General features: G+C 40.5%; 1 protein-coding gene across 1 annotated transcript in view; it reads right to left on the bottom strand.

Annotated features, from left to right (window-relative positions):
- SGK1 (serum/glucocorticoid regulated kinase 1) overlaps positions 1-13416 on the bottom strand; it is a 68430-nt gene that overhangs the window by 17226 nt on the left and 37788 nt on the right. The window contains exon 3 of the mRNA XM_064649439.1: positions 7019-7094. Within this exon, the coding sequence (XP_064505509.1) occupies positions 7019-7094 (76 nt within the window). The remainder of the gene's footprint in view (positions 1-7018; positions 7095-13416) is intronic.

The following is a 13416-nucleotide window of genomic DNA, read 5'->3' as shown; positions in this document are numbered from 1 at the left end:
CTGGAGATGAGATCCTGAGCCAAGTGAATGTTTGCTTGGACCAAAGAGGCAGTTCAAATGCTCTTAAAGGAATTTAAGTAAGCTAAACTGATTAAAAACTATTTCATCAATATATTACAGCTATTGACTTGTAAAAAGTCCACCATCATTTTCACAGAAGATCTTAAAATAGATTTCAAAATCACATTTCACTCAGAATTGGCTGCAAGGGAACTAAAACAGGCTTCCAGGCTGTATGCCATCATCCACAAGCATGGCTCAGCGGCCTGATATTTCTGTGGGTCTGGCTTGCAAGAAATGTGGAACTGCTGAGATGCTGAATTCTTTTCACAACACAAAATGTTTAGGTTGCTAGGAAAGGAGAAAAAATGGGAACTGGTGTGGGAGTGTCTGGGGAACTCCATATAGAAAGAGGAAGTATCGTGTGACTGATCAGGAAATGCGTACAAATCATCTGTTCTGGTGGTATTTTCACTTGTTTTGGGAACATTTCCATAGAGAACTACAATCTGGCCCTGTGTGTAGGTATTGCTTCACTCCAGAGCAAAAGGCAGCCACTAATTTGGAGTGAAACACACCAGCTGTCAGCCTGAGCACATAGCAACACGAAACAACAGCTGAAGGCAGGTTGCACACAACACAACATCCCGCAGAAACAGCTGAGTGCTGTGAAGCCATTTTGGGCTGCAAATATCACAAACAATCCTCTGACTTCTATAAAAAGAGAAAGCTATTTTCCAAGCTGTATTTTCTGAGAGGAATTGGTTCTCTTTTACCTCCAAAATCTCTGGAATGCAGTCCCATCTGTGCTACAAAAACTCCAGAGAAATATACAAGGCAGCAAGGTGCAAACTCAGTGAAAGCCCTTTCTGATCCTGCCTGCCAAGGCACTTCTTTACCATGCACAGATTTGACAGGAGAGAAGTTTAGCCCTCGTCTTTCCATAAACATTGTCTGGTCTGGAGTACACTGCCAACACTTATGATGTCAGGGCTGTTCTCTCCTTTGGTTTTGTCACATGATTATTTTTTTTCCAGAACCTGAATCCAAAAATATGGCAGTTTTTCTTGTGTAAAGTGAAGTTCTGCTTATTCATTTTCTCTTGAGCAAGTTGCTGTTAGTCAGATCTTTGCACAGTTGTGGGGAGGGTAATATACTGCCCTCAACACAATGAAGTCATTTTTAGAGGAAATCCTTGTATGGACAATTTCTTCACTGTTTTGAAAGGCTTCAAATAGCATTTCCTGGAAGACCAACTTGAATTCCAGATTGATTCTCTTTATTCAGTCATTCCTCAGTCAGTGGGGAGGCAGAGGGGCAAGCTTGGGTACGCTGGTGCAAGTGAGCAGCAGAGAAAGCGGAGATGAAATCCCTCACAGGATATTTTGGACCTTCCACTTCAAGACAGAAATGTAATTCTCCTGCAGAGTTATAAAGGGACTGAAATAAATGAAAAATATATTTCAAGGGCAGTCAGGATAAAGCTCCTGAGCAACATGCTCAGTGAGATGTAGAGCAATTATTTGGAGGACTCTTTTTGCCATTGGCTTTCCCCTCTCTGGAGAATGAAACTTCTTAGCTTAAATGATTTCAAACTTGACCAATCCCCATTTGCTAGGTAGATCATATTAGTCTACATTTGTCCTGGATCACAATGCAACAAAAGTGTTAGGATGTAATTTCCTGCACTGCTCCCTTGGTCTTTGTCATGTTAACTTTTTCAGCCTTGTTTTTTTTCCTCTGTCTTCTTTCCAACCTTGCCATTACTCCTTGGAGTGATCTTTTCCTGTTAATCTGCTTCTTCATTTCACTCTCCTTTCCCTCTTGGGCCTTTCTTGCTTCCTCACTGCTTCAAGTTGAAGCCAGCACTCTGAAACCAACATCATCAGCTGCGGTCACTTTCAGTGGAACATCACGAGTTCAAAGTCATCTTCGAAATTATTTCAAGTAAAAGAGACCACTTCCTCATGTTTTATTTCATAGGGTGAAGTCAAATAGGATATGGAAAACCGGACAGTTTTGGCCACCCACTTCAAGAAGGATGTTAAATTGGAGAGAGCCACACTGGAAGGCTACCAGGTTGATCAGGGGTTGATCAACAAGGACCACTGAGGAGAGGCTGAAGAGCCAGGTTTGTATAATCTGATGAAGAGGAGGTTAAAGACAGTTGAACAGCGGCCTATGACTTCATGATGAAGACCTAAAATGACACCAGAGCCAAACTCTTCCCAGTGGTGACAGAAGGTGCAAGAGGGGGCAATGGCAGCAAAATGAATGTTCAGCTTGGTCATTAGGAAAAAAAAGCCAGAAGATGTGCAGGTAGAGCACAATGCTGACAGCCTGGCAAACATATGCCCAGGAGAGCAGAACATGTACTTTCTGTGGTTAAAACTGTGTTGGAATTCTGATACGTCTATCATGTGACAACAGATCTAGAAGAAAAAAGTTTGTGTGGATGGAGAAGTATCTCTATCTCCCAGCCAGGCTGCTCCTGAGCTTAAAGGATATATATAGAACCTAGGGCATGGTAAGTCATCCTGTATTAGAATGTATACTCTCAGTTCTACAAACCAATGCAGAAACTGGTTTTTATTTTTATGAAGGCAAATAGCATTCTTAGTTTTACTGAGATGATTCACCTCCATGTGGTGATGTATATGTGCTTATAGAATGAAAGTGCTTTATTTGTTGTTTTAATATTTATGACTTTTCTCTGAGTTATTCTAATGAAATATTTGTTCTATTTTTTTTTCCTAGGGCTGCCTACAGGCAGCCAATGCTTTTTGTGGAGAGGTATTTCTTTTACCATTTCCAAATCCTTGATATGAATAAATACACTTATTTTTACTAGGATGGTTGAAATACTTTGTTTAGGACAAAGGTTGTAAGCAACAATCTTGCATTTCCTACAATTACTTTTAACATACTTGCAGTCTCCATTTTTGTGCAGTTATATTAAAAGCAAAACCAATTTTCCATCTGTTTTTATTTTCAGTAAATGAGTTTATGCTGCTGTGTTTTAGGCTGACAAGAGCTTGTCTTCTTCAGTGACAATCACCAGACAATGCTATTTGAATGATGTGATAGGCTAAATGAAAATGATAGCATATCTCAGGTAAACTAAGCAATTTTGCTCCAAAATATTAAAGTCTGATTATAATAAAAGGTTTTGAATTAATAACCCTCACCGCTGAACTGATTCACAAATTGCCTCTTGAGATGTACAGTGACAAAGTAGATATAAGTATCTCCTTGAGATTATAGAGGGTATCAAAAAGCATTATGACTGTTGAAAAAAATTAAAATTAATCCTTCTTCGTACTGGTGACTGAGATCACACTCTTTAGTCCAGTGATTCCTGAGCAGTGGGAAGGTTTTTCAGGTTTTCATACAGCCATGGACATCAGTCATTGCTACATTTTACATGAAAAAGTTTAAAACATAGTTTCTTCTCCACCTTCCATGTCCTGTGTAGTAGCTGGAGAAGCAATAGGTTTCCTTGAAGAAGCTTTCATCTCATTCCTGAGGCAATCAATCTGGGGACAGCCTCTTCTTTGCCTAGGGCCTTGAAAGGTAATTAGGAAGTAGTGCATAGCAAGCCTTAGTTAGCCCTCCTCTCTTCTGAAACACATTTGTCTCAGAGTATTCGCATTGGTGTGAAAAGAATTAAATGCCCTCTTTCAAGGTCACTTTTACAAGCAACAGCAAAAGATACAGAAAATCATAGTAACTTTTTCTGTGTGGGCTTCATTTAACATGATATTTTTAATTAGTTTATGTCAATGTCTATAACATACATAACAATAGTTCTCCTTGGGAAGGAGCCAGGCAATACAAATTAACAACCAGGAGACTCATGAGACTCAGCTTCTCTTCTATACCACATTTTCCTAGACCTTTTCCCTATTAATCTTGCAACAACTCATGCTTTTGTGTGATTTATTTCTTAGCCGCTTAACAGCACAAAAGGGTAATAGATGATGCCCCCTGTACTGCTTTTCAAAAATATGACACTCTCCTATAAGGCCTGGAGTTCTTGTCACTGGCAATACTCCAGGTAAAAGGGCTTGCCATTAGATCTTGCCAGCTAAAATGTGGATCCCTGCTGGGGAAATGGGACCTCAAACAGAATAGAGATGCAGTTTGGATACTGAATGGAAAATACATAGTAGTGAAGGAAATGTTAGGGCAAGAGAAAAGGTCAGATCCAAATATCCTTCCGGTACCTGGGAAGAGCAATGGATGTGGTGCCTCCTCGTCACTCTGCTATTTTCTCCAGCGGCCTCTTTTTCATCCCCTTATCCTCCCTGACTTTCATCCCCTGCAACTGCAGCAATGTAGCAGATCCTCTAGAAATCTCACCTAATGCTACACTCTGGAAGAAAGTTTTCCAGGGTCCTGGTTCTGGCCAATTTGGAGCTGGCCTTCTTCAACATATTCTGTGGTATGTTAGGTGCCAGATTTATAACTCAATAGAAAAAGATGCAAATAAAAAAAGAAAAAAAAGGGCGCTATAAAATACAAATGCTTAGTTCTATGTTATATCTGCATGGACTGTCCAAGAAAATGGGTTCTAAGGACAATCATATAAGGCTTGGAACAAGGACAGAAAGAAGCAGAAGGGTATCGAGGGTTCCCCACCACTGAAGATGTGTGAGAAAACCCAGCTCATCTAGCCTTCCTTCATAGTCAAGGGAGAGAAAAGGATACAGATGGGGACTAATTCTTTTCCTCCTCAAACAGGAGTTCTCCTAGGTCACAGCCTGTGACAACACACTCCCTACTTTGCAGAGGTCTGAAGTCAGGTGAGATTATGGTTTTGTTTTTTATTTAAGAAAAATTCTTCCGAGCTACAAGTATTGGGATCCCAATTTTTCACCAAAAATTTAGAGTGGCCAGTCACCGCAGATCTTCCAAATTGCAGCATCTGAGTTGCTAGGGAGCTCTGCTTCCTCCCTGATACCAGTGATTGAAGGATCAGCTAGACGTTGTCCTGCAGGTAAATCTAGAAGGACTTCACATGTCTTCAATCCAGACTGTTACATTTCTTTTTTAGTGCAAATTCAGTATAACACGTAGGCAGATGTTTATATTAATTGCAATTAAGCTCTATAAGACCTTTGATCTGCTACCATGTTGTGATGTATAAATGAATACATTAAAAGAAAAATAAAGTATGAAATAATTATCTTCTGTAAGTTGCAAAGCTGAATTTCAAGCTGTGCCTTTAGAGCGCTTTCATCACATTTTTAATTCAGTTAGCTTTTGTGTCAGGAAAAAGGGCTTTATTGGAAAAGATGAGGGAAAAGTAGAGAAAATGCTGATGTTTCACTAAACTGAAAAATGCTGCAGGCATGAAATTGTAATCTTTACAATTGGCAGTTGTGTCATGGCAGACAAGCCTTTAAACTTCAGCTATCCTGGGACTAGGTCCCAGATTAGTAAACCATGAGCACTTTTTCTGCTTATCTGAAATTAGCCTGGATACCTAATTAACCTGGATAAGAAAAAGAACTTTTAGCATCCCCATCTCATCACCACTGCCAAGAAGTGGTCTCTAAATACTGTATTTTTAATTGAGTCATTCCCTAGATGTGGTTTCACGTGTAGCCAGCTGGGGACTTAACTAAGACGACAATAACTTTTGATGGAGAAGAGAGGGCAGGAGTGAGTGAAAGGACGTTGAGAGCCCTCCCACTGCACACGTAGCTGGTAGAGGGGTAAAATAAACCATTGGCCTAGGGCACTTCAGCTCAAATTAGTTAAACCAGCTACCATGTGTGGACTCCTATATTTCTGAAAAAAATGCATTATAGCTATAGCTACCACTGTTTAGAAATCGGTGTAACTTGCAACATTCACACACATCAGTGAGATGTCACAATTGAGTGAGAGTGTTTAGTTAATTAAATGTATTTCTAAACTTGTTTAATAAAAATTCATCATCTAGATCAGGATTTAATCTCTACATGTAGAAGCCAAGTCTGGTTATAGGTCAGGGAAATTAACCAAGAGCATTAAGCACTAAAATCAAAGTGAGGAAGTGAAAGAAAAGATTTCTTCCTAGTGGGGACAGAGTCTTCTGGGATTTTTCCTAGAGGGACAGTTGCAAAAATGGCAAAGAGAGAAGAAAGAAAATCCCCCAAACATCCGAGTGAAATCTGCCTCAAGATCTGACACCTACTATCATATTAGGAGCAGTTTATGTTTACTGGGACGTTTGCACTGTGTTGCCACAGCATTTTTAGGGATATTTTTTTGTTTGGCTTAAATACAGTTCTGACATGTAATCCAACCACAGCACCAACAGTTCAAGTTAATCTGGTACACTTCCCATTTGTAAATAAAATCCAAGCTTATGATTAGGCAAAGAGAAATAAAGACAAACAAAGCACACAAAAACCCCCCACATCCCTCCAAAAAGCAAACCCACAAGACAGAAAGGAGGCAGAGTAAGAAGAATGCATGTGAGCTCAACATATTCAGTTTATATGCCAAACATATTCAGTATCTATGCCAAAACTACTGAGGCTTCCCTTGTGCCTAGCACTCATGTCCTTGATTCTCCTTCGTACAGATCAGGGGTCACCAAGTGGCCACTTTTGCCCTCATTTGCAGATTCATTTGCAGGGCTCTTGCTAGTAGCTAAAGAGAGCTCTGCTCACACAGCAGGTCAATGCTGAAGCACATCTGACGGCTTATTAAACAGATCTGCTAGAATTCTGTTGTTTCTCCTCATTATGTCATGGTATAATTCCTCTGGAGCCTTTGTGCAGCTCATTGTGCACTCTGGCCATCCTGCACGCAAGTGAGTTGTTGTTGTTGTTGTTGCTGCTGTTGTTTTTGCCCAGCAAACACTCAGTGAGTGAGAGCCTACATCTCATTTTGACATGAAAAACATCCTTCAATTAAGCTTGGCTTGGACACAAAGCACTTCAGCGCAGAATAAAGGCACCTCAGAAGGAGAGTGTGCTGCCCACTCAGCCCCGCTGCCCGCCCTGCCACACACTACCCGTACCTGCCTCCTCACCACCCCAGAGGGTCCTGGGTTCCGGCTTGGACAGCGAATCTCCTTTGCTGTGGGGCTCCTTCATCTGAAAGACACATAGGGAACACATGAGATCATGAGAGCTTCCTGTTGAGGTGGGGTTTGCTTTACAACACTTATGACCAAAATTATTTTCCATTCAAAGAACATATTTCAGGCAACCATGCAAGCCCCCCCTCCAGCTGTTTCTATAATCAGGGACAAACCTATGTGGTGCTAGGTATTGTGTTCTTCCAGAAAAAAAAAAAGGGCTCTGTGGGTACTTTGAATTGCATTTCTGCATTCAAAAAGTGTGTGTTGATTTTACACCCATGGACCGGATGGTCAGCCCCATTCTTCTGCCTTGGCCCTGACGATGTAGGGGAAGGGAAAGGAAATGGATGGGCAAGGTCCCAGCAGGTCTGTCTTCTGACATGATACTGTTTACGGAGAGCTACTTTGCCCACTCTTTCATTTGCTGCAGGGACAACCTTAACAGTGATGGGATTTGGTGTAGGGGATGCACAGGTACAGTCTGTTCACCTAGGGTATCGCCACTGCAGGAGCTACAGACTCCTTCTCAACACTTCATCCTCATTCCTGCTATTACAGTGCATCTAACTGCTTGCCCTCTGGACCTCTCTTGCTCACACATGAGGTTTGGATCAGAGCTGTGCACGATTTTTTCAGAACTAGGAGTGTGACTGTCCTCTGGCACCACTTTCATAAAGGTACCAGCTGCTGACCTCAGTGGTGCTGCTTTTGAGTGATAACCTGAGTGTGAGAGTGAAGTCAGTCAGTGGGATTGCACCTTTCCTAAACCTGTTTATCCCAGAGTATTTCCCAGGCTCTCCATCCTGCTGAAACACTGCATCCAGCATTAGGATGGGAAGCAGCAGTCAAACAGCAAAGAAGGTGCTGCAGGAGAACAAGGCAAAGAATTCCCACTGGAATTTTGGCTTTTGGCAAAAAGTTCTGGTATCCAAAGACATTTTCTTGTGAACATCAAAGCTGAAGTGCTTCTTCATACAAATGCACTGTTCTCAAAGTCTGCAGTCCTGAAGGACTAGGGAGTTCATCACTGTGAGTCTGGGGTTCTGGTGGGTCACTCAATTTTCAGCTGTGCTGTTCTTTGTGCTACTAGTTTAAGAAATACTTTCATCCAAAAGATTCCCAACTCAAATAGCAGCATCACTCCCCATTACACACACTCCAAACAGGTGTGAAACTGTCTGGAGGATGCACAAGGTTGCAAAACATTAAAAAGGTGGCTCACTTTTCTGATTGCATATTTCTGATTATTTTTATTCATGAGATTAAGCATATGACTAATAACATGGAAGAAACAGGCATTCAGAGCAGCCACTGTTCTGGCTACTGTAAAGCTCTGCAATTAAAGAATGCAATCTCAGAAAACACAGGGAAAAGCATTTAAGAAAGAGCACACACTAGACATGAATCTGTCCCTACAGAAAAGCACATCTTTATGTATGTGCAAAACAGTATATATGGCAGAGACACCATGTCAAAGACAGAAGTGTTGTCCACAATGTCCATGAGCAATAAAAGGCTGCATGCTAGAAACCCTGAACTCTGTTCCTTAATGGAGTCCAGTAAAAATGGAAACTCTTGTCTACCCTGTCATGAAACAAGAGGCATTGCTATCAAAGTTCTGCAAAGGTAAAAGTCTGGGAAGTTGTACAGAGGGGTGACATGGAATGAGTCCCAAGGCAGCAAATTTATGCTAAACAAGTACGAGAGAAGGACCAAGCAGAAGGGAATAGAACCCTAAAAGCAGTGACCCCCTGCATCTTTCCCTCACCTTACGCACACACAGTGTCCTGCATGTGCAAGTAAAGGCAATGGAAGCTTTTATCAAGGGGCCTGAATCAACAGTGTATCCATCAACCAAGAGAAGTGTTGAGTGAGAGTGAAGGGGCCCATTTGTACCTGATGACAGACACTGACATTGCAGCAGCATCACCCTTTTGTGTTTCATCCCATGTTAATGCCAGCTAGAGACACATCACAGAGCTGACAACAACCTTGCAGCACTCCAGAGTGCCAGTCTGCAGGCTATGGAATACACTTCAGTATTCCACAGCAGGGGTGGGAAGGTAAATGCATTAAATCTTGTGAAACACAGAGAACATCAGTTACAGGAGTCACACAAATCGGTAGAAAGCCCAGTTTGAAATAGCTTGAGGAGCTCTTTTAGCACTAAGTGTGCCCACTTGAATCATATATGATATTGCTAAAAAATACATCCATTTCAATAATTTTGTTAATTCACCTTTTTTCTCCTTTAATTTCTTCACAATTATCTGTGTGTACAGTGGCACTTCAATCACACCTTCCATTTTTATGTCTGTGCTTCTGTTTCAATTGAGGTTCTCAAAAAGTGGGGTATCCTTAAGGAGAGCCCACTTGTTGTATGGAGGATATTTCTTTTGTATGTTTTCCTGGATTATTTTCACATACTACCAATTCAGTAGTTCAATTCAATAATAGTTTCAGTGAAGAAGTTTTTCTTTTCATTTGTGACTGTGAATATGCTTATCGTGGTGCTTGTAAAATGCTGGATTAAGTCTGTTGTCTGTTTCACTGCTTGCTCCCCTACAAATTTGGTCCTATCAAAAACTATACATGTCCTACCACAACCAGAACTGTCAAAACCTGAGGTCATTGAGGCTTTTAAAAACTAAAGGTATTTCTGTTGTAATAGCGTCATCAGTATAAATATAGAAAAAGAATAATGACAGTGACTGGAAACATCAGTTACAAGACTGACAGTGTACTCAAGCTTAAAGTTAAATGAGGGCAGAGGAGAAAAATAATTTAATGCTAGTGGCCAAGTCTTTGTGCTAGCTGAGTACACTTACAGCAGATAAGACCTCAGCAGGTCAAACATTATTTTAAAACAATATCCATACAATAGTCTATGAAACAGCACATTCTTTCATACCACAAAGCACAACTTCTCCCTTCCCATATTTCTTGTACTCCAGTAATATGATCCTGAAAGACCAGCTGCATACTGGACTGCTCCCACTAAGCCTTGCCCTAGGAATCAGCTGTGGAAAACTGCAGCCTCCAATTTGCAAGAGGTAAACCAAAGGTCTATCTCTGAAGCAGAGCTTAACAGCACTAGACTATGTTTTGAGTTTTCTCCAAACCCAGTGTCATTGAAAGAAGATAAATGCAAGTAGAAGTCAGAAATACATATGTCGGTGCAAGCAACACTCAACTTGAGATACTGATTTTGGCTAAAATTCAGTGCTTTATGTATTTTGTGTAAGCATGCCACATGCATGATCCTGCTTTTTTTTGTTTTAGAAAGTAAAAGGACAGCAGTCTTTATAAATACTTAATAAAATAGCAGCTACATCACTTCCTTCTCTACTCCTTTTGACCTAGACACACAGTTTTCTTCAGCTGTAACACTTCTTGGAGTGTCCTCAGGCTGGAGGCTACCCTTAAAACAAAGACTGGAAATGAGATAAGGTAGGCAGACTAGCTGCCCATTCTTGGTTTAGGCCAATGAATAGAAAAGGCCGTTGGGATTCAAATATTTCATGAGATGCACTGAAAAATCTCATCTTTATCATGGCACCAAGTATGGGGATGGTTGAGGGCATCCAGATATTAATACAAGTGTCTCTGTGGCTAGATAGAGTTGGGGTTGTTCAGTCTGGAGAAGAGAAAGCTTTGGTGAGACCTTATAGCAGCCTTCCAGTATCTAAAAAGGGGGCCGACAGGAAGGCTGGAGAAGGACTTTTTACTAGTGAGAGGACAAGGGGGAATGGCTTTAAACAGAAAGTAGGGAGGTTTAGGTTGGATATTAGCAAGAAATTTTTTACCGTGGGAGTGTTGAGGCACTGGAACAGATTACTAGAGAAGTGGTGGATGCCCCATGCCTGGAAGTGTTCAAGTTGGATGGGGCATTGAGCAATCTGGTCAAGTGAAAGGTGTTCCTGCCCATGGCAGGGAGGGTGTAACTAGATAGTTTTTTAAGATCCCTTCCAACCCAAACCATCCTGTGATTCTATGTTTGTGGGAGCCCTGAACGAGCTGAGACCTGGGGAAACTGCTTCCTCCTTTGCTGTGATGTGGGATTCACGTTCCTCCACTGCACACAGCAAGATGCCACAGGTGGATTGCACCAAAAAAGGGGAAAGGAGACAGTTTAAAGAAGACATTCTTCAAATAACAGTGTTAGCAAGGCAGGTAGCACTTCTGGTCTATAAGTGACCTAAGACTCTAATACATGTGGCTTGTAGAGGGACTACTGCTATGTTTAGCTTTCAGCCAGTCCTCACCTGCTCTGCTGAACCAAGAGCCAGAGAAATGTGATTTGCCTCATTCAATGCAAAAGCAATTTCAACTCTGAAGCTTAATTTACACATCAACATTGTTAATTATTACATTGATGAACATCTTAACAGCAAGAGCTCATAAATGGTTGCATGGTCTGTTCACTTGAAAGGACATCAATACCAACAGTGGAAGAACAATGCATTACCTAGACTAAATACCACAACCACTTTGTATTAGAAAGAAAAGATGTTGCTCACTGATACAAAAATATACTAATTTGTTAAATTACCTGCCTTCACTGCTGTTTTGTGGAGTCCTACAGAGGATCTATGTTATTCAACAAGACACAGACATGAGATCCAGTATATTTTTTGCTACAGGGATGAAAATGAATATCCTGATTTCACTTGAGATTCTCAATTATACAAATAAGTCACTGAATTCTTTATGACAGTTAATCTATTCAAATTTACAGCTTCATTCCTGTAGACAGTCTCTTCCAATGAGGACTATATCAGAATGTGACAGGGCCAAGCATACATTAACTCTGTGTATTATATTTGTGAAATGCTCACCTAAAGTAAAAATATTCATAAAGTTGGTGACTCTAAAATTTCTACAGTCAGTCTTTAAAGATAGATATCCATTGAAATGAATGGGAGCTTTTTGTTACAAGTAGCTGCTCTACTAGGAAGATATTTGTAGGCCATGATCAAGCTGCCTCTCAAACTCATTTTTTATGAAGCCATCATGGCCCTCTCATCGAGGGTTAAACAGTCTTGCATTTGACACAAGGAAAGAAACACACACAGTTCCTATGAAGTAGCAAACAGAGCTGTAAGTTTAAGCCCTCACAGTTGACTCACAATAACATGTATCTATATCCTAAATCAAGTTAAAAAAACCCAAACAACCTTTAATTAGCATTACCTGTGTTTTCCAAAATAAGGCGAAGTGTTATATAAATGGAGCTCATGTCTAGACTATCAAAAATAGGATTTATTGCCATTTTTATCTTTTTATGTAAATTTAAGGAGGCCAAACTAAAGACTACAATTTAACTATCACAAACTAAGGTATCATATCCTATAATAAAAATTATAAAATGTGTCTGAAATAATTTTGAGTGTGGAATTTAACTTTTAAGTAAACAGTGGAGTAAAAAAGTAGCTGTATGCAGAGCTGTCACAACACTCAGGATGAACAAGGTATGTTGATCAGAGTGGAGAGAGGTTCCATGTGTTCTAGGGTCCCTTGGAGTTGTGGATATCTTCCAAGGCTTCACTCGTTTTCCAGGAATCAGACTGAAAGTGTCATAAGACTATACTTTCTGGTCCTTGCTGGCTCCATCCAGAGCAGAGTCATTCACTTCTATATTATCCCACTTTAATCTAAGAACAACAAGGGCAGGAAAGTGAATGCTTAACTGAATTTACTTTAGGTTTGGTTTGAGATCTGGACAAAGGTTGTAGTCAGTCCTCACTTTGCCTGCACTAGTTCTCTGCCCTTGGTTGTAAAGCCTCAGAAGTAATCAGTGACCTTTGCATGCTCCCAGCTTGCTTTGAACTGCTTGTGGCCTGAGCAAGGAGCATTTTTCCATGAAAGGGCAAGTGAGATATCTCAGCAACAAACACATGTACCTCCAGTGACAATTGTTCTCTGACTGTTCAGTCACATAACACATATTGCCAGGGAGAAGATATTACTAGATTCTGCTTCAGATACAAAGTGCACTTATTGTGTAGACAGTTTACAAACCTTCTTCAATATATCATCACTCTGTCCTAGGCACTAGTATAGAAAACTAGTTGCACTATTGTATTATTCTCTATTTTTCTTTACTTGGGAAGAAATATAAGCAGTGACCACTCATGTAGCAATATATGCCTTCCATGAGTGAGAGACAATTGATAATAAATGATATCTTGGAGTACTGAGCCTAAGGATTAACTGGATAATTATCTCAATTTTACAGATGGAAAATTTAAATAACAAAGAGTTTGAAGACTAATTCAAACTCAAATGTCAGTTCAAAGAATCTGGAATAGGCTTTAGTTTCCAATCCTCCAATT

This window comes from Pseudopipra pipra, chromosome 3, assembly GCF_036250125.1.
Source record: "Pseudopipra pipra isolate bDixPip1 chromosome 3, bDixPip1.hap1, whole genome shotgun sequence".
Lineage (NCBI taxonomy): Eukaryota > Metazoa > Chordata > Aves > Passeriformes > Pipridae > Pseudopipra > Pseudopipra pipra.
This window is presented reverse-complemented; position numbering and strand designations above follow the sequence as displayed.